At 43.0% G+C, this 22,522-nt stretch overlaps 11 protein-coding genes across 13 annotated transcripts; all 11 read left to right on the top strand.

Moving 5' to 3' along the window:
* Positions 1–76: 76 nt before the first annotated feature.
* Positions 77–1,519, top strand: LSM04_003160 (Gemin2/Brr1; the record flags this gene model as incomplete). Its single annotated transcript, XM_067339145.1, has 1 exon — positions 77–1,519. One exon carries the CDS (start codon positions 77–79, stop codon positions 1,517–1,519), a length of 1,443 nt encoding a protein of 480 aa, XP_067187815.1.
* A 330-nt stretch (positions 1,520–1,849) lies between these two features.
* On the top strand, positions 1,850–2,578 carry LSM04_005136 (BILBO1; the record flags this gene model as incomplete). The annotated part of the gene is made up of 1 exon (XM_067339144.1): positions 1,850–2,578. The coding sequence occupies one exon, from the start codon at positions 1,850–1,852 to the stop codon at positions 2,576–2,578; it is 729 nt and encodes a 242-aa protein (XP_067187887.1).
* An 805-nt stretch (positions 2,579–3,383) lies between these two features.
* LSM04_007981 (uncharacterized protein) lies at positions 3,384–3,857 on the top strand (the record flags this gene model as incomplete). Its single annotated transcript, XM_067339143.1, has 2 exons — positions 3,384–3,457; positions 3,626–3,857. 2 exons carry the CDS (start codon positions 3,384–3,386, stop codon positions 3,855–3,857), a joined length of 306 nt encoding a protein of 101 aa, XP_067188010.1.
* A 6-nt stretch (positions 3,858–3,863) lies between these two features.
* LSM04_004456 (uncharacterized protein) lies at positions 3,864–4,712 on the top strand (the record flags this gene model as incomplete). The annotated part of the gene is made up of 2 exons (XM_067339142.1): positions 3,864–4,112; positions 4,164–4,712. The coding sequence occupies 2 exons, from the start codon at positions 3,864–3,866 to the stop codon at positions 4,710–4,712; spliced, it is 798 nt and encodes a 265-aa protein (XP_067187858.1).
* A 325-nt stretch (positions 4,713–5,037) lies between these two features.
* Positions 5,038–6,018, top strand: LSM04_008332 (DnaJ domain; the record flags this gene model as incomplete). The annotated part of the gene is made up of 1 exon (XM_067339141.1): positions 5,038–6,018. The coding sequence occupies one exon, from the start codon at positions 5,038–5,040 to the stop codon at positions 6,016–6,018; it is 981 nt and encodes a 326-aa protein (XP_067188024.1).
* A 481-nt stretch (positions 6,019–6,499) lies between these two features.
* LSM04_002446 (N-terminal acetyltransferase A) lies at positions 6,500–8,641 on the top strand (the record flags this gene model as incomplete). Its single annotated transcript, XM_067339140.1, has 1 exon — positions 6,500–8,641. One exon carries the CDS (start codon positions 6,500–6,502, stop codon positions 8,639–8,641), a length of 2,142 nt encoding a protein of 713 aa, XP_067187787.1.
* Positions 8,642–9,597: 956 nt separating this feature from the next.
* LSM04_007123 (Peptidase M8) lies at positions 9,598–10,980 on the top strand (the record flags this gene model as incomplete). The annotated part of the gene is made up of 2 exons (XM_067339138.1): positions 9,598–9,707; positions 10,140–10,980. The coding sequence occupies 2 exons, from the start codon at positions 9,598–9,600 to the stop codon at positions 10,978–10,980; spliced, it is 951 nt and encodes a 316-aa protein (XP_067187963.1).
* An 896-nt stretch (positions 10,981–11,876) lies between these two features.
* LSM04_009561 lies at positions 11,877–13,583 on the top strand (the record flags this gene model as incomplete). Of its 2 annotated transcripts, none has more annotated exons than XM_067339136.1 (1): positions 11,877–13,583. In XM_067339136.1, one exon carries the CDS (start codon positions 11,877–11,879, stop codon positions 13,581–13,583), a length of 1,707 nt encoding a protein of 568 aa, XP_067188083.1. The 2 variants fall into 2 exon arrangements, with proteins under 2 accessions (XP_067188083.1, XP_067188084.1); XM_067339137.1 differs by having other exon boundaries at positions 12,603–13,583.
* An 894-nt stretch (positions 13,584–14,477) lies between these two features.
* Positions 14,478–16,184, top strand: LSM04_001160 (Peptidase M8; the record flags this gene model as incomplete). The annotated part of the gene is made up of 1 exon (XM_067339135.1): positions 14,478–16,184. One exon carries the CDS (start codon positions 14,478–14,480, stop codon positions 16,182–16,184), a length of 1,707 nt encoding a protein of 568 aa, XP_067187721.1.
* Positions 16,185–17,079: 895 nt separating this feature from the next.
* On the top strand, positions 17,080–18,801 carry LSM04_002235 (the record flags this gene model as incomplete). Of its 2 annotated transcripts, none has more annotated exons than XM_067339133.1 (1): positions 17,080–18,801. In XM_067339133.1, one exon carries the CDS (start codon positions 17,080–17,082, stop codon positions 18,799–18,801), a length of 1,722 nt encoding a protein of 573 aa, XP_067187777.1. The 2 variants fall into 2 exon arrangements, with proteins under 2 accessions (XP_067187777.1, XP_067187778.1); XM_067339134.1 differs by having other exon boundaries at positions 17,545–18,801.
* An 879-nt stretch (positions 18,802–19,680) lies between these two features.
* Positions 19,681–21,252, top strand: LSM04_002958 (Peptidase M8; the record flags this gene model as incomplete). Its single annotated transcript, XM_067339132.1, has 1 exon — positions 19,681–21,252. The coding sequence occupies one exon, from the start codon at positions 19,681–19,683 to the stop codon at positions 21,250–21,252; it is 1,572 nt and encodes a 523-aa protein (XP_067187803.1).
* Between the last annotated feature and the right edge of the window lie 1,270 nt (positions 21,253–22,522).

Below are 22,522 nucleotides of genomic sequence, written 5' to 3'. Positions count from 1 at the left end.
TTCTTTATGTATATGCTTTTTCCCCCTATACATACGTTACTTTTTCTGATGAATAGTGCAAATAAGGGAAAGTATCATGGAAGATGATGTAGAGGCGTACCTGAAGCTTGCATCAAGACTTCAGCGGAAGCACTTTGCCCATGGACATTCGTCTGTTACACAATCTCGATCAACGAGTGGAAAACAAGATAAAGGGTTGGGGTTAGCTACACATTCAGTCTCACGGCTACCAATGAAGAAGCGAAAGCGTACAGATGATGGTGATGATGGTCACAAAAATGGGAACAGTTCTTCTCTTTTGGTTAATTCCCCGGCACGCACAGCAACTTCTACTGATTCATTATCGGCCGCAAATTCTACATTAGGTGTACCACGTAATCCGACTAAAATGACACTAATGGAAAAATGGTTTCCCGGAAGCACATTAAGTAACGCAACTCTTGATGCTGCGCAGGCACCAAGTTTTAATTACATTGATGTATCAATTGCCCGAATGAATGCCGCACGTGAGCGAATTCTTTCCCTGCGTGCTGGAGTAGAAGATATATTACGTTACGCACATGTGAAAGATGCTGTAGATGTTCCAAATGATAAAAAAGATTGGTGTTGGCCAGAACTTCGAGACGTATTATCACAAATTACCTCACAGGACGCGTTTCGCACCAAAAGATGTGTTGTACATGCTGTAAAATGGCTTTTAACAAATAAACCAAAATTAGATGTTCCAAACTCGCCAAATCTTCGGCTTTGGTATAACTATTTGAGCCATAGTGGCCCAGAGCAAGGTTGTGAACCACCTCTGGGATTGTTGGTCTGGCTAGATAGTGCGTGTACCTCTGCTCTATTCACTGTCTTGGTAAGTTCAATGTTAAGAGAATATAAGCGAGGGATAAAACCAAAAGTGTATTCGTGGTATGATGCGCAGGAAGATCAGTCGAGTGAGAAGGACAAAGATTACGAGGAGGAAGATGATGCACAAACTGATTTGGAAAGAAGTGAAGAAGAAGCGAAGGAAGAATGTGAAAAAGAAAAGGAAGGAAAAGAAACGAAAGATACCTCTTTACCTAACCTTATTGATCGTCTACCACCACTAAAGCATAGTGAAACTAGCGAAGCTATTGTTTCTCTTCTTACGTTTCTGCGTCTTCTTATGCCTGTTGATATAGAAGACAATTCTCGTAATACTGTTAACTACTCCACAGGGTATGGGGTATGGATATACGCCTGCTTAACAGCTGTGGATACACCACTTGATCCAGATTTGGATCGACTTGTGCATGAGTTCTTTCGTGATTGTTGTCGTCATCTCCGAACGTTGTGTGAATCGCAGAACATTCGCGGTGATAATCGTGGGGCTATTGTGGAAGCTCTTTCACCACGCAGTACTGATGCCTCTCCATGTCGGCGGTATAATACAATTCACGATGTAGGGAGGGAAGATGTATTGGCTCTTCATACAATTATTATTGTCCTCGCAAAGCTCTTTCGACAGAACCAAAATCGACTTATTCCTCTTTAGCAGTCTTTTAACAGAAAAAAAAGATAAGACGAAAACAAAAAAAAAGAAATTAATGTTGGTGTTTACTGAGACATAATTCCAAGCTGTTGCATTCTTAATACAACCTTTGTAATTGTGGTATAATTTTGGCTCTTTAAATATTTGTATATTGTTTCATTTTTTGTTTACTTTACAAGTTTTCTCTTCCTTCTTTTTCCGTCTTTTCTTTCGTTTCACATATATATTATTGTTTTTTTTTTTTTTTTTTTTGGTATTACATGTGTGTAGTCCTCTCCATATTTTTCTTGGTTGTATTCAGCTTTAGAACCTTCTGCGAGGTGGTTGATTACGATGTACACTCTTCTTGTGTGTGCTGATCTTTATGGGGAGAAGCATAACTTGGAGTTAAACTTCGATTCTATGCCTACACTTTCGGAATTGCAGCGAAAGATTCTGGTAGTTTTTTCAACTGAAGCGAATTTAAGACATTCGAAAGGACTCCCTACGGTAGATTTCACTATTGCTCGAATTCAGATCTACGATGATGTGCTCTTAAAGTGGGTTGATTTAATTTCCCCCACGCAACTACACGAGTATGATCAATTATACGTCTTTCAGCCACAAACATCGTGGCACACGGATGTACAGAAAGATCTTCCTCCGCCTTGTCCACCATCGCAGAGTCTTGCAGCATCTGCAGTACAGTCCATATCTAATTCCCCACAAAAAGGTATTAGTTTGATGCCGAATATGACATCCTATCGACAGGATACTTCTGCTAATTCTATAAACAGCAGTATGACAAAATCACCTACAAAGATGCGTCTGGAAGAACAGAAACGGCGTGAGCGTGCACTTCAGGAGCAATTATTACGTGTTCGTGAAGAGTCTGAACGGCTGGAGCGTGAGGCTGCTATTGAGGAACAAGTACGTGCTCGTGAGCAGGAGCAGATGAATCGACTTCTACGTCAAAAAGAAGAAGAAGTTCGTCGTCAACGCGAGTCATTAATGCGTTCCGAAGAGGAATTTCGTCGTCTTTTGGCTGAGAAACGCAGTCTCACTTCCAGTAATAGTTTTTAGAGTGGTGCAGCATAGGGTAATATAGAGAATGTGGTCAATACAAATAGAAGGGAAAGGAAGGAAATTTTTTTTTTTCAGCCATTAAACTATTTGTGTCGAATCACTTAACCATTCTTTATTTGTTAGTGTAATTAATATAGAGAGTGTGTGTTTTTTTTTTTTTGTGTGTGTGTTTGGCTTTGTTTCGTTCATTTATTGTTATTGTTTTCTTTTTTTTTCATTATAATGTGTTGTTCGCAAAATTGAGTCATGGTACATTAAACCGTCTTTCGATTCCGTTGGTATTACTCCATATTTGAACTTATTTCTTTTGTACACAAAATTTTGTACTCGCTTTATTTTCGCCTTCTTCATTGTGAGGGCTTGTGTTTCGACCTATTTATATGTGTATTATTTTCTCCTGTTTTTTTTTTCCTCCTTTTGCTTCTTTTTCCTTCTTTTCTCTCATGGATCTCTGATTTGTGTGTGTCTGTGTGTTTCTCAAGATATGTGTGGAGGGATTTGTCGCGTCCTTCCTTGTCACTTTTGAGGATGAGCGGAAATAATTTTGTTACCCTGTATCAAAAAGATTAGGTGAGTGGAATATTATTATTATTATTATTATTATTATTATTATTATTATTATTATTATTATTATTATTATTTTCTTTTCAAAGGAGTAGTAAGCCGGCATACATATATATATATGTATATATATATATATATATATATATATATATATATATGTGGATTTTGTACGTGATTGTTAGAAAAGAGTAAACAAATACATAAAGTCACTATTACTGTTTATCGTACTTTTCAAATGATGTGTACATCTTCGCAACGGCGACCGAAATCACCCGCTGCCTCTGTGCGTACCCGCACACCTGATATCCCGCCGTGAGATAATTCGATTCACGCCAAACAACGCAGAGCAACATCAACAACACGAATGACAACAACAAGAACAACAAGCATGTGGCATAACAACAACAATAGCAGGAACAACAATGAGAAGAGTAATAATAATAATAATGGGGATATGTATCGGCAGTATGAGGGGGGAAGTATGTCAATACAACGAACACCCGAACACTCTTCATATGATATTATGATGTCTACACCAGCAGCTGCACTCGCAGCTAACACACCTCCTCCCGTTGGTGAGTTGCAGATTGAACTCATGAGTCAATTGCAAGATGTTGTGGTTCGTTTATCACAAAGTGCAGTGGGAGAAAAACAACGACTCTCCCATATGCAACAACGTATTGATGCCTACGCTGTGTTGTTGCGTGAATAAGATCGTATGATTGATGAACTACGGGGAATGAACATAAAATTACAAAAGGAAAAAGGTACTCTTATTGCATTTCGACAACAAAGTTTAAATTATGATTTTCATGTTATGAATACCTTAGAAAATGATGGTGGAATTGATGAAGAGGTACTACGAGCATTTGCTCAACATGAGGGAAGACAAACCTCTTATGGGATGTCATTAAATTATTCTCTTGGTACAATGAGTCCTCAAATACGTAGTTTTGAACGATGTTTAGTAGCGCAGCTGTGAGATGAGAGGCGTAAACGTTTAGAAGTTGAAGAACAGAGTAGTCGAATAATTGAAGAACAAAAACGATCTTCTAGTCGCTGTATTGTAAGTTTAAGACCACAAACTACTTCTCTTACGCGAAGTAGTGTATTTGGACGAGTAGAAGGTGGGCAAACTTCTTGTAAAAATGAAATGTCTATTGATATACCAGATTCAATAAATAAAAATCAACAATTTTCGATAGATAATTATCGTAGTCCTTCAAGAATTATAACGAGCAATCTGGTAAATACGGCGCCAGAAGAGAATGTTGATGTATCATTAAATCCAGTAACAGTATCAGTATCCACATCAGCCACATTGCGTGGCATTAATAAAGATGAAATGGCAGAACAAGCAACGATGGCAACTTCTCCTGTTCCATCTGTTTTATTTCCTCATTCTAGGCAAGAGGCTCATGTTTCTACACCTCCCCTTTTATCAGCTGGTGTGAGTGACACACAACAAGGGGAGCAGGAGGTAGAAGTTCTCTTGGCTATAAATGGTACAACATACGAGGATGCTGCTTCAATTCTTTCTAATATACGAAGAAGGCACGGTCTGTAAACCATATTGTAATGTCTCCCACCTTTCTTATTTTTATTGGTTTTTTTTTTTCAATATTTTTTTTTTACTATAAATGTCCTCAATTGTTTATATTTTTTTCTATTTTTGATTAAAACTATCTGTGTATCTTATTCCGAACCCATACCGTCCATGTTTCCTCCACTGTGAGTAAATGGATAAATAAAGACCAATAAATTTTAAAAGAGGAAGAAAAAAGAAGGGAAGAATATCGACTATTTGTTTATTTTCTATATCTTTCTTTCTTTATGTATGTATGTATATACGCTGTTTTTGTTAGAGGTGTAAGTGTGTAGAGGTGATATTGATGCAAGGTCTAGCGAAACATGTTATTGGCTCTCACTACCGTTCAACTTCTTCTTTCCTCTTTAGAGGTAGGCCTACCTTTGGTTTTCATGGTGCTCTTTTCAGCCATCTTCGTTTCTGTGCTACAACCCCGATGGAAAAATTAGTTATTAACGCCTCTGACTGGAATGATAGCAATTATTATCATCGTCTTGGATTTCACGAGGAGGTGCGAGATATTCAAAGAATTAAAGAACACTACCGAATTTTGGCTAAACACTTTCACCCTGATAACCCAAACGCCCCTAAAGACGCAACTGTTGCCTTTCAGAATATAAAAGAGGCGTATGAACACGTTTTAGCTAACACTAAGGAGAGATCGGAGGGAAATGCCGGTACAGAGTTTTCTGGTGGATTCCGTTTCTCAGATGAAGAGAGACGCAAACAGCAGATGCGCTTCTTGGGTGATGGAGTTCCTCTATTTATGGTGATGACCATCGCTTTTATTTTTGTTGTATCTCAGCATAATAAGGAACGTTTGCGGGCTCGTTATTTATGGCACTTGGTTCTTATTTTTTTTACCATTCAACTGTTTCCAAGACTCTTGGCAGCGGCGATTCTTTTCGCATGTCACACAAATTATCTGGTAAAATTGGAAGAATCCAAGGAGCAGGCATCCACCTCCGTGGTGGTGGAAAAACGAAAGAATAACCTTTTAATATCACTGGAAGGCATAGCTGAAGAATTAAAAGATAATATTGTAGTGCAGGTGACAACTACTGTTCAGGTGAAACAGCAACCACACAGTGTCTCTATTGCAGTAAGTAAAGATGCAAAAAATGATACGGTAGGAGGAGCGTCTGTGTCAACTACACTTACCTTTGACGCTGGTGTATGCACTGTTTCTGTCCCTTCCCCATCTGAGGGAAAAACAGAATACCGTATTAAAGCGGTAGATGAAAAGAGAGGATTCGTGGTAGCCGATCACACATTGCAGATTTAACATTCTTTGTTGACCTCTCTTTTTTATTATTCACAGAAGAAACAAAAAAAAAAGAACGAAAGCCGCATGCGTCCAGTTTCTGCAATTACGCTTGTTGCTAACTAAAGGAGGATATCTCCATATATACTTTTTAAACTTTATCTATTGTTTTTTTTTTGTTTTTTATGTGATGGGTGTTTGTATGGTTTTTTTTTTTTTTTTTAGTAAACGTCTTATTTCCTCTTTATTTATTTATATATTTTGAGCAGAAAGGAGAACACTCTAGGTGTAACCTTCTACAAATACCAAAGAAAATTTTTAATTAAAAGGGGAAAAAGGGGGTTTTGATAAACATATATATATATATATATATATATATATATCAAGAACACAAAAAAGGAGAAAAGTGGGTCAGTGATTTTTTTCCCTTATTGTTTTTAACAAACCAGGAATCGAATTACATTTTTTTCTGCAAAACGCAAAAGGATACATCATCACCACCATGTCAACAGCTCTTCCTCCTGCGCAACAGAAGCTTTTCGAAAGGCTTGGCCGTGAATTTGACTCCCGTGAGTATACCAAAGCGCTACGCACTGCTGATAGTATACTGGCGCTTGTTCCTGAGCACGCGGACACTGTTGCCATGAAGGGTCTTACATTGCACAATCTTGAGCGCAAAGAGGAAGGTCATACATTAATTAAACAGGCTATTACACTTAATCCGGAATCTCCCATTGCATGGCACTCTCTTGGAATGTGTTATCGATCTGATAAGAATTATCTGGAGGCAATGAAGGCTTTTAAGCACGCATTTTCAATAGATTCATCTAATCTAAATATACTGCGCGATCTATCACCCCTTTGCGTTCAGATTCGAGATTGGGAACAATTTGTGGAAACAAGACGGAAGATGGTTGCATTAAAACCTGGTGTTCGTGCTAACTGGATCGCATTATCTTCTGGATATCGTATGATGGGACATACAAAGGTTGCGGTTGCTTTAATAGATATTATGCTTACGTTTATGGATGCTGGAGATAATGCTGTTGAGAAAAGTGAGGTGTATCTCTACTGTGTGGAACTTGAACTTGCCAATAATGCACCATCAAAAGCACTTCAACTATTAAAAACACACAATGCAGAAATTGTTGATGAGTACGAAAAAACCCTTTTACGAGCAAAGGCGCACGCACTTCTTGGTCAAAAATCCGAAGCTGAAAAACGATACATGGATCTTATCTCCCAAGGAGTAGCAGAAGGAGATTGTATTGCAGCTATTGCTCATTTAAGGAAAATTCCACTCGATAATCACCGACGTCCCATACGTGATAAAGAAAAGTACTTGGAAATTTTACAACAAGTGATGAATTCCTGCCCCAAGTGTGATTATGCCAGACGAAGTGCACTCGATTATTTACCACTTGAAGAATTTAAAGATTGTCTTCGTGAATACGCTTCTAGGTTTATTATTAAAATGATCCCATCACTTTTCAGTGTATTAAAATCTTTGTATCGGGATCCTGAGCGATCTAAACTGGTTGGTGAAGTATTTTTGGAATGGGAAAAGCAAATTAAGGATAATGATTTTACAAGTTTCGGTGAAAAATCCAATCCATGTTATATTTTATGGATATGGATGTATTTGGCGACTCATTTTTGCAGGTTAGGTGATTTTGATATGGCGTTAAGTTATATTAACCGCGCTATTGAGCATACTCCCACTGTGGAATTATTGTATTTAATAAAGGCAAAGATTCAAGCGCGTAGTGGACATTTGGATGAAGCTGCCTTGAGTGCCGATATGGCACGCCGACTTGATTTACAGGATAAATATCTTAATGGGAAAGCGGCCAAGTATTTTTTCCGGGAAAATCGAATTGAAGAAGCAGAAGAACGGATGCAAATGTTTTACAAAGCCAGTACTGTTCCTGGTGATACATATTTGACGGCGTTAGAGTCACAGTGTGCATGGTATGAAAGAGAAGTTGGTGATGCCTTTTTTCGAAAAGGTGACTACATTTCTGCTTTGTCAAATTATCTAATGTACGAACTTCATCATAAACGCAATCACCTGGAATTGTTGGAATTTCATAACTATGTTTTCAGAAGATGTACCATGCGAGCTTGGTTTGATGTTTTGGCTCGTGATGACGATCTGGATGGAAACAAGTTTTTCCTTAAACTTTGTCCACGTATCGTTCGGACCTATATGAAAATATTTGAAGAGGGTGAAGAAGCTGTGAGAATGAAACATGTTCCTCGTCCAGAACTTGAAAAGTGTTCAGATGCAGAAGAGAATAAGCGTCTGGCACAGTTGCGTCAAGAATATTATTTAGACAACATTGACCTTTCTGAACCACTCAAAAAAGCGGAACGATATCTTATCCCTTATCTTTCACATAATGCAAACTCGATAGAAGCGCATTTATTGGCCCTTGAGTTTTTCACAATGACAAGGAAGCCGCTCCTGGTAGCACGTGAGCTATTGACTTTGGCGAAACTAAAGGAAACAAGTACAGAAGATCTCATTTCACAGTTTGAACAGAAACTCTTACATGAAACAGCGCAAAATATGGATGCGCGCGTGAAGGAAATAATTGATGAGACCATAACCATTGTCCGAGCGAAGATTAAAGAGGAATGAGTTTTTTTTTAATTGTATGGAAGGTAATAGGAAGAGAAAAGTGATGGTTCTGGATACCTTCTAAAAGGAGAAAAAAAAACTGTTATTTCATTAAAAATAAATTCGCCTTGATAATATATTTTTTTCTAAAGTCAATGAAATTAATGATACTTCAATGCAACTTTGTGTACCCCTGGCAAAATGCTGGAAAATGTCCCTTTTAAAATAGAAAAAAGAACGTTTATTATTATTATCATTATTATTATTATTTATTTGTTTCTTTTCTTTCTTTCTTTCTAGGAGATCAAGAAGTAAGTTGGTTATTTCACTGTTGTTCTTTTGTTCTGCCTCACTCTGTCTTTGGGTTTGTCTATCCCGTATGTGAGGCTATCTCAAGATAGTTTATTATGTTTTTTTTGTTGTTGTTGCTCTGTGTATTTGGATAACGTCTAAGAGGAGTTTGGATGTCTACTGCATCGGCACTTCGATCGGTCAGTGAAGAATAATTCTGCAAAATCCGATGAAGCCGTGGAATACAAGTTTATTCGTAATGGCAAGGCGTTTTATTTATTTTCATCCGGAGAGAAAAGAAATGACATTAGCATTGCGACACAATCCCTTGGGGTTTTTTCCTATCAGTATAACCCTTAGAAGAAAACTGTTTTGTAAAACTCGCTGCTCTTCACCCACGGGGTCATTGTTTTTGAAAATTGGCGATATGGGTTTTTATTCAGAAAAGAATGTTACGGGTGAAATGAGGGGAATTGTTAACAAGAAGATAAGATGCAAGATAAAATGTTTGGAATTAGGAAATAAGGACGAGAATGTAGAACTCACAAGATAAAATTTGCAGACGATACCAATAATCCCATCATAGTTTCAACATCCAGTGATCCCCTGGATCGTCTTCAAAACCAGGAGCTGATAACCAGTGTCCTCAGAAATGATCAAATTTTAAGAGGTACACATGGTATTGAATGGTGATAGAACCTACGAAAGAATACACCACACAGCACCAATATGGGGAAAAAGGCATATTGGTGGGAAAGGTAACTGTTAAACAACCACAATCAGATGGGCAAACGCGGTAACTCTCATGAACTGTCGAGAGCAATCGTGGTCCAACGGCTAAGATTTCCGCCTTCCAAGCGGAAGACCCGGGTTCGACTCCCGGCGATTGCATGTTTTCGGTAAAGTTCGACGATTTCACAGTGTGATAGAAAAACTTCTAACCATATTTTCATATTTTTTTGGTATTTACTTTGCGAGACCCTTAGCTCCAAAAAAAAAAAAAAGAAAAAATATTAAAGAAAATCATAAAATAAAAAGATTAACGGTGGAAATATTTTTCTACGATGAAGAACACTGATTAATGGTATCACGATCTCTAAATAAATGACTAATTAACAACAAGAAGGATTTGATTTCGTTACACTGGCTCTATTTTCCCTGCCAAGCAAAAAAGACAATCAAATCCTTTTTTCTTTAATTCTGAGGCTTCCGCGCCAAATCGAGAAAGGCAACAAATTAAAATTAATACCCACAATTGCGATGACAACATCGACGGCCTTCCTAGCTCAGCGGTAGAGCGCACGGCTTTTAACCGTGTGGTCGTGGGTTCGATCCCCACGGATGGCGTGTTTTTTTGTCGCCCTGATCATCATAGCAATAGCTTTCAATATAGGAAGGCATCCAACACAACATCCCCTCGGTGTACATCTGATCGCTTTGCCGTTGGGACGTGCGGATCATCCAACGGATATAGAGTGTACACTGCAAAGGAGGAGGAATGCCCGTTTGCGAAACCGGAATACATCTCCACATATTACGGAGTACTTCCCGCTCTGTGCACCCTTGTGGTGAACGATACTATTTCTGGGTCGTTGATGGACAGTGACTCGTGGTGTCTCGACGGTGAGTCTCTCAAGGTGACGGACAGAGTGAAAGCGGAGGGCAAGGATGTGGGCGGCGTGTGTGCACGGGTGAAGTGCGGGGATGATGGTGTCGTGATGGTGATGTACGCTGGCAACAATGAATGGCACAACTGCACTCAGGGTGGCTTCATCATGCCATCGAACTCGTCGTCATTCGTAAGCGGCAAAATCAAGTGCCCCAAGTTCAACGAGGTGTGCACCATGACACCGAATGGCGGCAGTCGTCTCGTCCCCAAAACCTCCAGGGAGGGGCAAGAATCAACAGCCAACGTCACCCACTCACAGGGCGGAAAAAGGGAACAGCAAGGTGCTGGCGTGAAACAGTCCACTCTTCGTGACAGGAAAAGATTGCGAAATCTGAAAACCGGGAATAATTCCAGTGTGCGTGTAAGGGGGACCACGAATCGTACAAATAAAGAACACTGAGATTTCTGCGGATTGACAAAAAGAGAATAATTCCCCTCACCGCTGGTTCGACGCTGAGAAGGGAAATGCATGCTGTAAGTATAGCTGCCCCATCAACTCCTCTGTGTGCCGGTTCTGGCTGATGGAAGCATTGCCCTTGTGCCAGGAAAGAAGTCGCGCGTGGGTGTCGTGTCCGTGCGCATACGGAGCCCGCGCAGCAAATTCAAAGGGTATTTCAAATGCCCCCGCTTCCCCGATACACACTAAAGGAGGGTGTGGCTTATACCCCGTGATGTAAAGCAATTTATTACAAGTTCTCTTTTTTGTTTGTTTGTTTGTTTTTGGGCTCACTCACGCATGGTGACGCATTCGTTTTCATTGTGCTTTTTTTTTTATGAAACAAAATAATTTGCAAGATTTTGGGGTACCTTTTTTTGACTGGAATGAAAAGCACTTCTTTGTGTCACTGCTGAAACGGTGATGCTGCACATGCGTAGTAGTTGTGGGAAAAACGTTGGGCTTTTTGATTTTTTTTTCTTTCTTTCTGTCACTTCGTTTCGATATTATATGATCTTGGGCTCCGTTTTTTATAAATTACTGATGTTTTTTTTTTGTTTGTTTGTTTTGATTTGTGGGGTTGACTTGATGGTAAAAAAAAAAAGAAAATAATAATAATAATAATAATAATAATAATAAATGACGCTGCTGGACCACTGCCGATGGCGTGCAGCTGTGCGTGTGCTCGTCTGCTTTCATGCTGCTTCTCATGCAATTTAGTCGTTTCTTTTTCTTGCTTCTTCCTGTTGTGATTTTCTTCTCTTCTCTCCTTTTTTCTTCCTTTTTTCATCTTTGCAGACCTACTGCTTAAGGCATCGTAAACAAGGATTTCAGTACACCACTTTTGTACACCTGTGACAATGCAGCGACAGATTTGCTGTTCGCTGCTTCTCCTGTTGTTGCTGCTCCTCCTCTGCTGTGCCCACGGGTGCGCTGCTACTGCTGTTGTACAGGAGCTGCCCCACAGTAGAGATGCCGCGTTGCGGGCGTACACCGTCTCTACGAATGGACGCCAGCTGATCCGCATTGCGACGTCAACAAGGGACCTGGAAAATAAGAAAAGGTACTGCAGCGAGGTGGGGATGTCGGTGAGAGACTTTGAGGGCGGGAGTTTCCGGTGTGATACCTTCAATGTCCTGAAGGAAGAGGATGTGCAGCACCTGAGGGATGTAATCCTTCCGGCAGCCGTGAAACTGCACGCGGATCGTCTGCTTGTTAATCGTGTGGTTGGCCCGTTGGTTGTTCCTGAGTTTGAAGACGACAGTGTTTGCAGTTACTTCACCGTTCCCGTTTCTCACCACTGCAGGGGTGTCAATGATTCTGACATGGTCCTCTACGTGGCGGCGAAGCCTGGGGGTACATTTGCTATTCCTTGTGCCAGGGATGAATCCCGCCGTCCCATTGCTGCCGGCGTCAACCTCGCCTTCTACAGGAAGTTTGGACTACGGTACAATGTTCGTGTCGCTGCTCACGAGATTGCCCATGCACTTGGTTTTAACTACGAGGATATGTTGAATGCCAACATGTTGTCTAATGTCACGACTCCATCTAACTCAGCCCGTTTGCTGGTGATATCTAACAAAACAATGGAGAAAGCAAAGACGCACTACAAATGTAATGATCTCAAGGGCATGGAATTGGTTTACACCGGCAAAGAAAAATACATGCATGCGTCACACTGGGCCCATCGTATTGCCAAGGATGAGTTGATGAGCAGCTACATTCTGTTCGGTGCCGGCTACTACACTGCCCTGACAATGGCTTCGTTTGAGGATCTCAAATATTATACCGCTAACTGGGGGATGGAAGAGCCGATGACTTGGGGCAACAACTCTGGCTGTGGTTTCATTAATGACACATGCGACGCCAAGAAGAAGAATCCAAATATAAGCGTGTTCTGCCAAAACACTGCTCCTCGGTGTACATCTGATCGCTTTGCCGTTGGGACGTGCGGATCATCCAACGGATATAGAGTGTACACTGCAAAGGAGGAGGAATGCCCGTTTGCGAAACCGGAATACATCTCCACATATTACGGAGTACTTCCCGCTCTGTGCACCCTTGTGGTGAACGATACTATTTCTGGGTCGTTGATGGACAGTGACTCGTGGTGTCTCGACGGTGAGTCTCTCAAGGTGACGGACAGAGTGAAAGCGGAGGGCAAGGATGTGGGCGGCGTGTGTGCACGGGTGAAGTGCGGGGATGATGGTGTCGTGATGGTGATGTACGCTGGCAACAATGAATGGCACAACTGCACTCAGGGTGGCTTCATCATGCCATCGAACTCGTCGTCATTCGTAAGCGGCAAAATCAAGTGCCCCAAGTTCAACGAGGTGTGCACCATGACACCGAATGGCGGCAGTCGTCTCGTCCCCAAAACCTCCAGGGAGGGGCAAGAATCAACAGCCAACGTCACCCACTCACAGGGCGGAAAAAGGGAACAGCAAGGTGCTGGCGTGAAACAGTCCACTCTTCGTGACAGGAAAAGATTGCGAAATCTGAAAACCGGGAATAATTCCAGTGTGCGTGTAAGGGGGACCACGAATCGTACAAATAAAGAACACTGAGATTTCTGCGGATTGACAAAAAGAGAATAATTCCCCTCACCGCTGGTTCGACGCTGAGAAGGGAAATGCATGCTGTAAGTATAGCTGCCCCATCAACTCCTCTGTGTGCCGGTTCTGGCTGATGGAAGCATTGCCCTTGTGCCAGGAAAGAAGTCGCGCGTGGGTGTCGTGTCCGTGCGCATACGGAGCCCGCGCAGCAAATTCAAAGGGTATTTCAAATGCCCCCGCTTCCCCGATACACACTAAAGGAGGGTGTGGCTTATACCCCGTGATGTAAAGCAATTTATTACAAGTTCTCTTTTTTGTTTGTTTGTTTGTTTTTGGGCTCACTCACGCATGGTGACGCATTCGTTTTCATTGTGCTTTTTTTTTTTATGAAACAAAATAATTTGCAAGATTTTGGGGTACCTTTTTTTGACTGGAATGAAAAGCACTTCTTTGTGTCACTGCTGAAACGGTGATGCTGCACATGCGTAGTAGTTGTGGGAAAAACGTTGGGCTTTTTGATTTTTTTTTCTTTCTTTCTGTCACTTCGTTTCGATATTATATGATCTTGGGCTCCGTTTTTTATAAATTACTGATGTTTTTTTTTTGTTTGTTTGTTTTGATTTGTGGGGTTGACTTGATGGTAAAAAAAAAAAGAAAATAATAATAATAATAATAATAATAATAAATGACGCTGCTGGACCACTGCCGATGGCGTGCAGCTGTGCGTGTGCTCGTCTGCTTTCATGCTGCTTCTCATGCAATTTAGTCGTTTCTTTTTCTTGCTTCTTCCTGTTGTGATTTTCTTCTCTTCTCTCCTTTTTTCTTCCTTTTTTCATCTTTGCAGACCTACTGCTTAAGGCATCGTAAACAAGGATTTCAGTACACCACTTTTGTACACCTGTGACAATGCAGCGACAGATTTGCTGTTCGCTGCTTCTCCTGTTGTTGCTGCTCCTCCTCTGCTGTGCCCACGGGTGCGCTGCTACTGCTGTTGTACAGGAGCTGCCCCACAGTAGAGATGCCGCGTTGCGGGCGTACACCGTCTCTACGAATGGACGCCAGCTGATCCGCATTGCGACGTCAACAAGGGACCTGGAAAATAAGAAAAGGTACTGCAGCGAGGTGGGGATGTCGGTGAGAGACTTTGAGGGCGGGAGTTTCCGGTGTGATACCTTCAATGTCCTGAAGGAAGAGGATGTGCAGCACCTGAGGGATGTAATCCTTCCGGCAGCCGTGAAACTGCACGCGGATCGTCTGCTTGTTAATCGTGTGGTTGGCCCGTTGGTTGTTCCTGAGTTTGAAGACGACAGTGTTTGCAGTTACTTCACCGTTCCCGTTTCTCACCACTGCAGGGGTGTCAATGATTCTGACATGGTCCTCTACGTGGCGGCGAAGCCTGGGGGTACATTTGCTATTCCTTGTGCCAGGGATGAATCCCGCCGTCCCATTGCTGCCGGCGTCAACCTCGCCTTCTACAGGAAGTTTGGACTACGGTACAATGTTCGTGTCGCTGCTCACGAGATTGCCCATGCACTTGGTTTTAACTACGAGGATATGTTGAATGCCAACATGTTGTCTAATGTCACGACTCCATCTAACTCAGCCCGTTTGCTGGTGATATCTAACAAAACAATGGAGAAAGCAAAGACGCACTACAAATGTAATGATCTCAAGGGCATGGAATTGGTTTACACCGGCAAAGAAAAATACATGCATGCGTCACACTGGGCCCATCGTATTGCCAAGGATGAGTTGATGAGCAGCTACATTCTGTTCGGTGCAGGCTACTACACTGCCCTGACAATGGCTTCGTTTGAGGATCTCAAATATTATACCGCTAACTGGGGGATGGAAGAGCCGATGACTTGGGGCAACAACTCTGGCTGTGGTTTCATTAATGACACATGCGACGCCAAGAAGAAGAATCCAAATATAAGCGTGTTCTGCCAAAACACTGCTCCTCGGTGTACATCTGATCGCTTTGCCGTTGGGACGTGCGGATCATCCAACGGATATAGAGTGTACACTGCAAAGGAGGAGGAATGCCCGTTTGCGAAACCGGAATACATCTCCACATATTACGGAGTACTTCCCGCTCTGTGCACCCTTGTGGTGAACGATACTATTTCTGGGTCGTTGATGGACAGTGACTCGTGGTGTCTCGACGGTGAGTCTCTCAAGGTGACGGACAGAGTGAAAGCGGAGGGCAAGGATGTGGGCGGCGTGTGTGCACGGGTGAAGTGCGGGGATGATGGTGTCGTGATGGTGATGTACGCTGGCAACAATGAATGGCACAACTGCACTCAGGGTGGCTTCATCATGCCATCGAACTCGTCGTCATTCGTAAGCGGCAAAATCAAGTGCCCCAAGTTCAACGAGGTGTGCACCATGACACCGAATGGCGGCAGTCGTCTCGTCCCCAAAACCTCCAGGGAGGGGCAAGAATCAACAGCCAACGTCACCCACTCACAGGGCGGAAAAAGGGAACAGCAAGGTGCTGGCGTGAAACAGTCCACTCTTCGTGACAGGAAAAGATTGCGAAATCTGAAAACCGGGAATAATTCCAGTGTGCGTGTAAGGGGGACCACGAATCGTACAAATAAAGAACACTGAGATTTCTGCGGATTGACAAAAAGAGAATAATTCCCCTCACCGCTGGTTCGACGCTGAGAAGGGAAATGCATGCTGTAAGTATAGCTGCCCCATCAACTCCTCTGTGTGCCGGTTCTGGCTGATGGAAGCATTGCCCTTGTGCCAGGAAAGAAGTCGCGCGTGGGTGTCGTGTCCGTGCGCATACGGAGCCTGCGCAGCAAATTCAAAGGGTATTTCAAATGCCCCCGCTTCCCCGATACACACTAAAGGAGGGTGTGGCTTATACCCCGTGATGTAAAGCAATTTATTACAAGTTCTCTTTTTTGTTTGTTTGTTTGTTTTTGGGCTCACTCACGCATGGTGACGCATTCGTTTTCATTGTGCTTTTTTTTTTTATGAAACAAAATAATTTGCAAGATTTTGGGGTACCTTTTTTTGACTGGAATGAAAAGCACTTCTTTGTGTCACTGCTGAAACGGTGATGCTGCACATGCGTAGTAGTTGTGGGAAAAACGTTGGGCTTTTTGATTTTTTTTTCTTTCTTTCTGTCACTTCGTTTCGATATTATATGATCTTGGGCTCCGTTTTTTATAAATTACTGATGTTTTTTTTTTGTTTGTTTGTTTTGATTTGTGGGGTTGACTTGATGGTAAAAAAAAAAAGAAAATAATAATAATAATAATAATAATAATAAATGACGCTGCTGGACCACTGCCGATGGCGTGCAGCTGTGCGTGTGCTCGTCTGCTTTCATGCTGCTTCTCATGCAATTTAGTCGTTTCTTTTTCTTGCTTCTTCCTGTTGTGATTTTCTTCTCTTCTCTCCTTTTTTTCTTCCTTTTTTCATCTTTGCAGACCTACTGCTTAAGGCATCGTAAACAAGGATTTCAGTACACCACTTTTGTACACCTGTGACAATGCAGCGACAGATTTGCTGTTCGCTGCTTCTCCTGTTGTTGCTGCTCCTCCTCTGCTGTGCCCACGGGTGCGCTGCTACTGCTGTTGTACAGGAGCTGCCCCACAGTAGAGATGCCGCGTTGCGGGCGTACACCGTCTCTACGAATGGACGCCAGCTGATCCGCATTGCGACGTCAACAAGGGACCTGGAAAATAAGAAAAGGTACTGCAGCGAGGTGGGGATGTCGGTGAGAGACTTTGAGGGCGGGAGTTTCCGGTGTGATACCTTCAATGTCCTGAAGGAAGAGGATGTGCAGCACCTGAGGGATGTAATCCTTCCGGCAGCCGTGAAACTGCACGCGGATCGTCTGCTTGTTAATCGTGTGGTTGGCCCGTTGGTTGTTCCTGAGTTTGAAGACGACAGTGTTTGCAGTTACTTCACCGTTCCCGTTTCTCACCACTGCAGGGGTGTCAATGATTCTGACATGGTCCTCTACGTGGCGGCGAAGCCTGGGGGTACATTTGCTATTCCTTGTGCCAGGGATGAATCCCGCCGTCCCATTGCTGCCGGCGTCAACCTCGCCTTCTACAGGAAGTTTGGACTACGGTACAATGTTCGTGTCGCTGCTCACGAGATTGCCCATGCACTTGGTTTTAACTACGAGGATATGTTGAATGCCAACATGTTGTCTAATGTCACGACTCCATCTAACTCAGCCCGTTTGCTGGTGATATCTAACAAAACAATGGAGAAAGCAAAGACGCACTACAAATGTAATGATCTCAAGGGCATGGAATTGGTTTACACCGGCAAAGAAAAATACATGCATGCGTCACACTGGGCCCATCGTATTGCCAAGGATGAGTTGATGAGCAGCTACATTCTGTTCGGTGCAGGCTACTACACTGCCCTGACAATGGCTTCGTTTGAGGATCTCAAATATTATACCGCTAACTGGGGGATGGAAGAGCCGATGACTTGGGGCAACAACTCTGGCTGTGGTTTCATTAATGACACATGCGACGCCAAGAAGAAGAATCCAAATATAAGCGTGTTCTGCCAAAACACTGCTCCTCGGTGTACATCTGATCGCTTTGCCGTTGGGACGTGCGGATCATCCAACGGATATAGAGTGTACACTGCAAAGGAGGAGGAATGCCCGTTTGCGAAACCGGAATACATCTCCACATATTACGGAGTACTTCCCGCTCTGTGCACCCTTGTGGTGAACGATACTATTTCTGGGTCGTTGATGGACAGTGACTCGTGGTGTCTCGACGGTGAGTCTCTCAAGGTGACGGACAGAGTGAAAGCGGAGGGCAAGGATGTGGGCGGCGTGTGTGCACGGGTGAAGTGCGGGGATGATGGTGTCGTGATGGTGATGTACGCTGGCAACAATGAATGGCACAACTGCACTCAGGGTGGCTTCATCATGCCATCGAACTCGTCGTCATTCGTAAGCGGCAAAATCAAGTGCCCCAAGTTCAACGAGGTGTGCACCATGACACCGAATGGCGGCAGTCGTCTCGTCCCCAAAACCTCCAGGGAGGGGCAAGAATCAACAGCCAACGTCACCCACTCACAGGGCGGAAAAAGGGAACAGCAAGGTGCTGGCGTGAAACAGTCCACTCTTCGTGACAGGAAAAGATTGCGAAATCTGAAAACCGGGAATAATTCCAGTGTGCGTGTAAGGGGACCACGAATCGTACAAATAAAGAACACTGAGATTTCTGCGGATTGACAAAAAGAGAATAATTCCCCTCACCGCTGGTTCGACGCTGAGAAGGGAAATGCATGCTGTAAGTATAGCTGCCCCATCAACTCCTCTGTGTGCCGGTTCTGGCTGATGGAAGCATTGCCCTTGTGCCAGGAAAGAAGTCGCGCGTGGGTGTCGTGTCCGTGCGCATACGGAGCCTGCGCAGCAAATTCAAAGGGTATTTCAAATGCCCCCGCTTCCCCGATACACACTAAAGGAGGGTGTGGCTTATACCCCGTGATGTAAAGCAATTTATTACAAGTTCTCTTTTTGTTTGTTTGTTTGTTTTTGGGCTCACTCACGCATGGTGACGCATTCGTTTTCATTGTGCTTTTTTTTTTTATGAAACAAAATAATTTGCAAGATTTTGGGGTACCTTTTTTTGACTGGAATGAAAAGCACTTCTTTGTGTCACTGCTGAAACGGTGATGCTGCACATGCGTAGTAGTTGTGGGAAAAACGTTGGGCTTTTTGATTTTTTTTCTTTCTTTCTGTCACTTCGTTTCGATATTATATGATCTTGGGCTCCGTTTTTTATAAATTACTGATGTTTTTTTTTTTGTTTGTTTGTTTTGATTTGTGGGGTTGACTTGATGGTAAAAAAAAAAAAGAAAATAATAATAATAATAATAATAATAATAAAATGACGCTGCTGGACCACTGCCGATGGCGTGCAGCTGTGCGTGTGCTCGTCTGCTTTCATGCTGCTTCTCATGCAATTTAGTCGTTTCTTTTTCTTGCTTCTTCCTGTTGTGATTTTCTTCTCTTCTCTCCTTTTTTCTTCCTTTTTTCATCTTTGCAGACCTACTGCTTAAGGCATCGTAAACAAGGATTTCAGTACACCACTTTTGTACACCTGTGACAATGCAGCGACAGATTTGCTGTTCGCTGCTTCTCCTGTTGTTGCTGCTCCTCCTCTGCTGTGCCCACGGGTGCGCTGCTACTGCTGTTGTACAGGAGCTGCCGCAGAAAGGACAGGGCCCCCTGGACGCATTCACCGTTTCTGTTGTTGATTCTAAGGAGGGGGACAAGTGGGAACCTATTCGCATTGGCGTATATCCGGGAGGTTTGTACGCGTGGTATCATGGGTGTGTCGGTTATTCCCCCGGCGGTAACTCACCTTTCAGTTTTCCAACGCTTTATCGTGAGATGAGAAACGTCATTTGTAACCCAGATACTGGAATAACGCGAGAAAGGGTAAGGATGCTACGTAAAGTGGCTGTTGAAGCGGCTAAGCTGCACAGTAAACGTCTCAAGGTACAACGTGTTGAAGTGTTGAAGCTCGATACACATTATGGGTACAGCTTTAAGGAGCGCTGTCGCGATGCCGTTACTCATCGTACCCATCTTACCAAGGGTATCAAGGGTGTTGATTTTGCGCTGTATCTGGGTCTTACGAAATTTAAGGAAGAACCCCAAATTTGCACCAAAGATGCTAATAAACGTCCTACATCTGCCTTGATAAAACTGTATCCGAGTTTATTTAACTACACAAGGCATAACATTCGTTTGGTTGCGCATGAGATTGGTCATGCACTTGGTTTTAACTTTGCTGAGTTCAGAGAGAATGCCATGCTGATGGATAGTCTCAGCGTTACCGGGAGACGTATTATGGGCTTGCTGACAGATGGTGTAAGGGACAAGGCGAGAAAGCATTTTGGCTGTTTAACTCTTAATTACGTCGAGTTGGACGTTCTCCCTGGTGGGAGCAAGTACCCACACTGGAAGCGACGCTACGTAAAGGATGACCTGATGAGTGCATACCTTGACAGGCCCTCTGCCATGTACTACACGGCACTGACACTTGCAACCTTTGATTCCATGCCATTTTACCAAGCCGATTTCAGCAAAGCAGAACATATGATATGGGGCTGGAATGCCAGCTGTGAATTCCTTACAGAGAAGTGTGTAGAAGACAGTGTTTCCAAATTTCCCAAGATGTTCTGTAACGATCAAACTCCTGTCTTGCGATGCACTACCGACCGTTATTCCCTTGGGAAGTGTTCGATGAGATTATTGTACCATGAAAAAGTTCCCCAGGAGTTTAAATACTTCTCACAAACTAATATTGGAGCTCCCTCCAGCGAACTGATGGACTACTGCCCCGCCATTGAACCCACTTTAAAAACATCCTGTGAGATTGGTGATGAAGATGAAATACCTGGCAGTATTGTAAGTAATATATCACGGTGCCTGGATGTAAAATCAGTGGTACTGAGTAAAAATGAAGATAACGGTAATGTCGAAGGCATTTGTGCGATGGTAAAGTGCGAGGACAGCATCTTGAAGGTGCAGTATAAGGGAAACAACAGCTGGCATGACTGCAGAGATGGTGGTGTCATTGATAACCTAAATGGTAAAGTGTTTGAATATGGAAAGATCGTGTGTCCCAACTACACCGATCTCTGTGGGGATAAGCAAAAGACCTCAAACTGATGTAACACACGTGGGGTCGACTCAGAGGAGGATCAGTAGTGCAGGGAATGTAGAGGCGGAGGCTCGGCTGAATGCAAGAGAAATCTATGAAATGCACCCTGTGAATGCGAGTCAAGAAGCAGGGAAGCAGCATCATAGCCCATAAGTGTCAGAAACTCAAGTGAATGTAGATCATCCAGTACGAACAGAGTTTCAGAGCAATGCTACAGGAGTTCATGAGGGATAGCGTCCTGAGGCACTCCTGTATTACTGCTCTGGTGGCCCTGTGGGCTCCACACCTTCCAATAATGCTTAGTTCTCTAGCTTTACACTGCCTCTCGGCTGTCCATGCTCTGGAGCTATCCCCCCTCCATTTTCTTTCTTCTTTTTTTTCTTTTTGCTGTATTGGAAACTTTTTTTTCGTAAGTGCTAAAGATTTTGGGAAATTATCTTTAATGTGTGCTTGGGAAAAAGCGGATTGTATGATATTCTTGCTGCAAGACCCTTCCGCTGCTCGTTGGTGCGTGTGGGGGCGCATTAATGGTTCGCGACGACAGTTTACGTTGGGCACAACTTTTTTCTGTTCTTTTTTTCTTTTTTGCTGTATTGGAAAACTTTTTTTTCTTAACTGCTAAAGATTTTGGGAAATTATCTTTAATGTGTGTTTGGAAAAAATTTTGATAATATGATATTCTTGCTGCACGCCCTTCCGCTGCTCGTCGATTTATTTGTGAACTCACCGGTGCTTAGCCAAGGCAGCAGAAGAGTGGGACGACAAACTTTTTTTTTCTTTTCTTTCATTTTCTTAAATATCATTTGGGGATTATTAAAGTTTTTTTTTTTCTTACTCGGGCGACAAAGCCCCTGAGAAGGCAGACCTCTGTGTTGGGCTGCAACTTTACTCCTGCTGCCGATGCAGCTTGGTAATCCATACTCTTTTCTCCTCGTTGTTATTGAAGCTAAAATGATGGTGTTTCTGGGAATAATGCTGTCAATGGGTATGCTGCTCTCCCTGTCACCCCGCGTTTTTTTTTTTTCTCTGTTCTGCTCCCCTCTCCTGCGATGCGCGTTGAAAAAGTAAGGCACCCACAAGCAAGCGTGATGTCTCACCTGCACCAGCTGTTGTACAGGAGCTGCCGCAGAAAGGACAGGGCCCCCTGGACGCATTCACCGTTTCTGTTGTTGATTCTAAGGAGGGGGACAAGTGGGAACCTATTCGCATTGGCGTATATCCGGGAGGTTTGTACGCGTGGTATCATGGGTGTGTCGGTTATTCCCCCGGCGGTAACTC

Source organism: Trypanosoma melophagium (assembly GCF_022059095.1).
Source record: "Trypanosoma melophagium isolate St. Kilda chromosome Unknown ctg4segment1, whole genome shotgun sequence".
In the NCBI taxonomy this organism is placed as follows: Eukaryota; Euglenozoa; class Kinetoplastea; order Trypanosomatida; family Trypanosomatidae; genus Trypanosoma; species Trypanosoma melophagium.
This window is presented reverse-complemented; position numbering and strand designations above follow the sequence as displayed.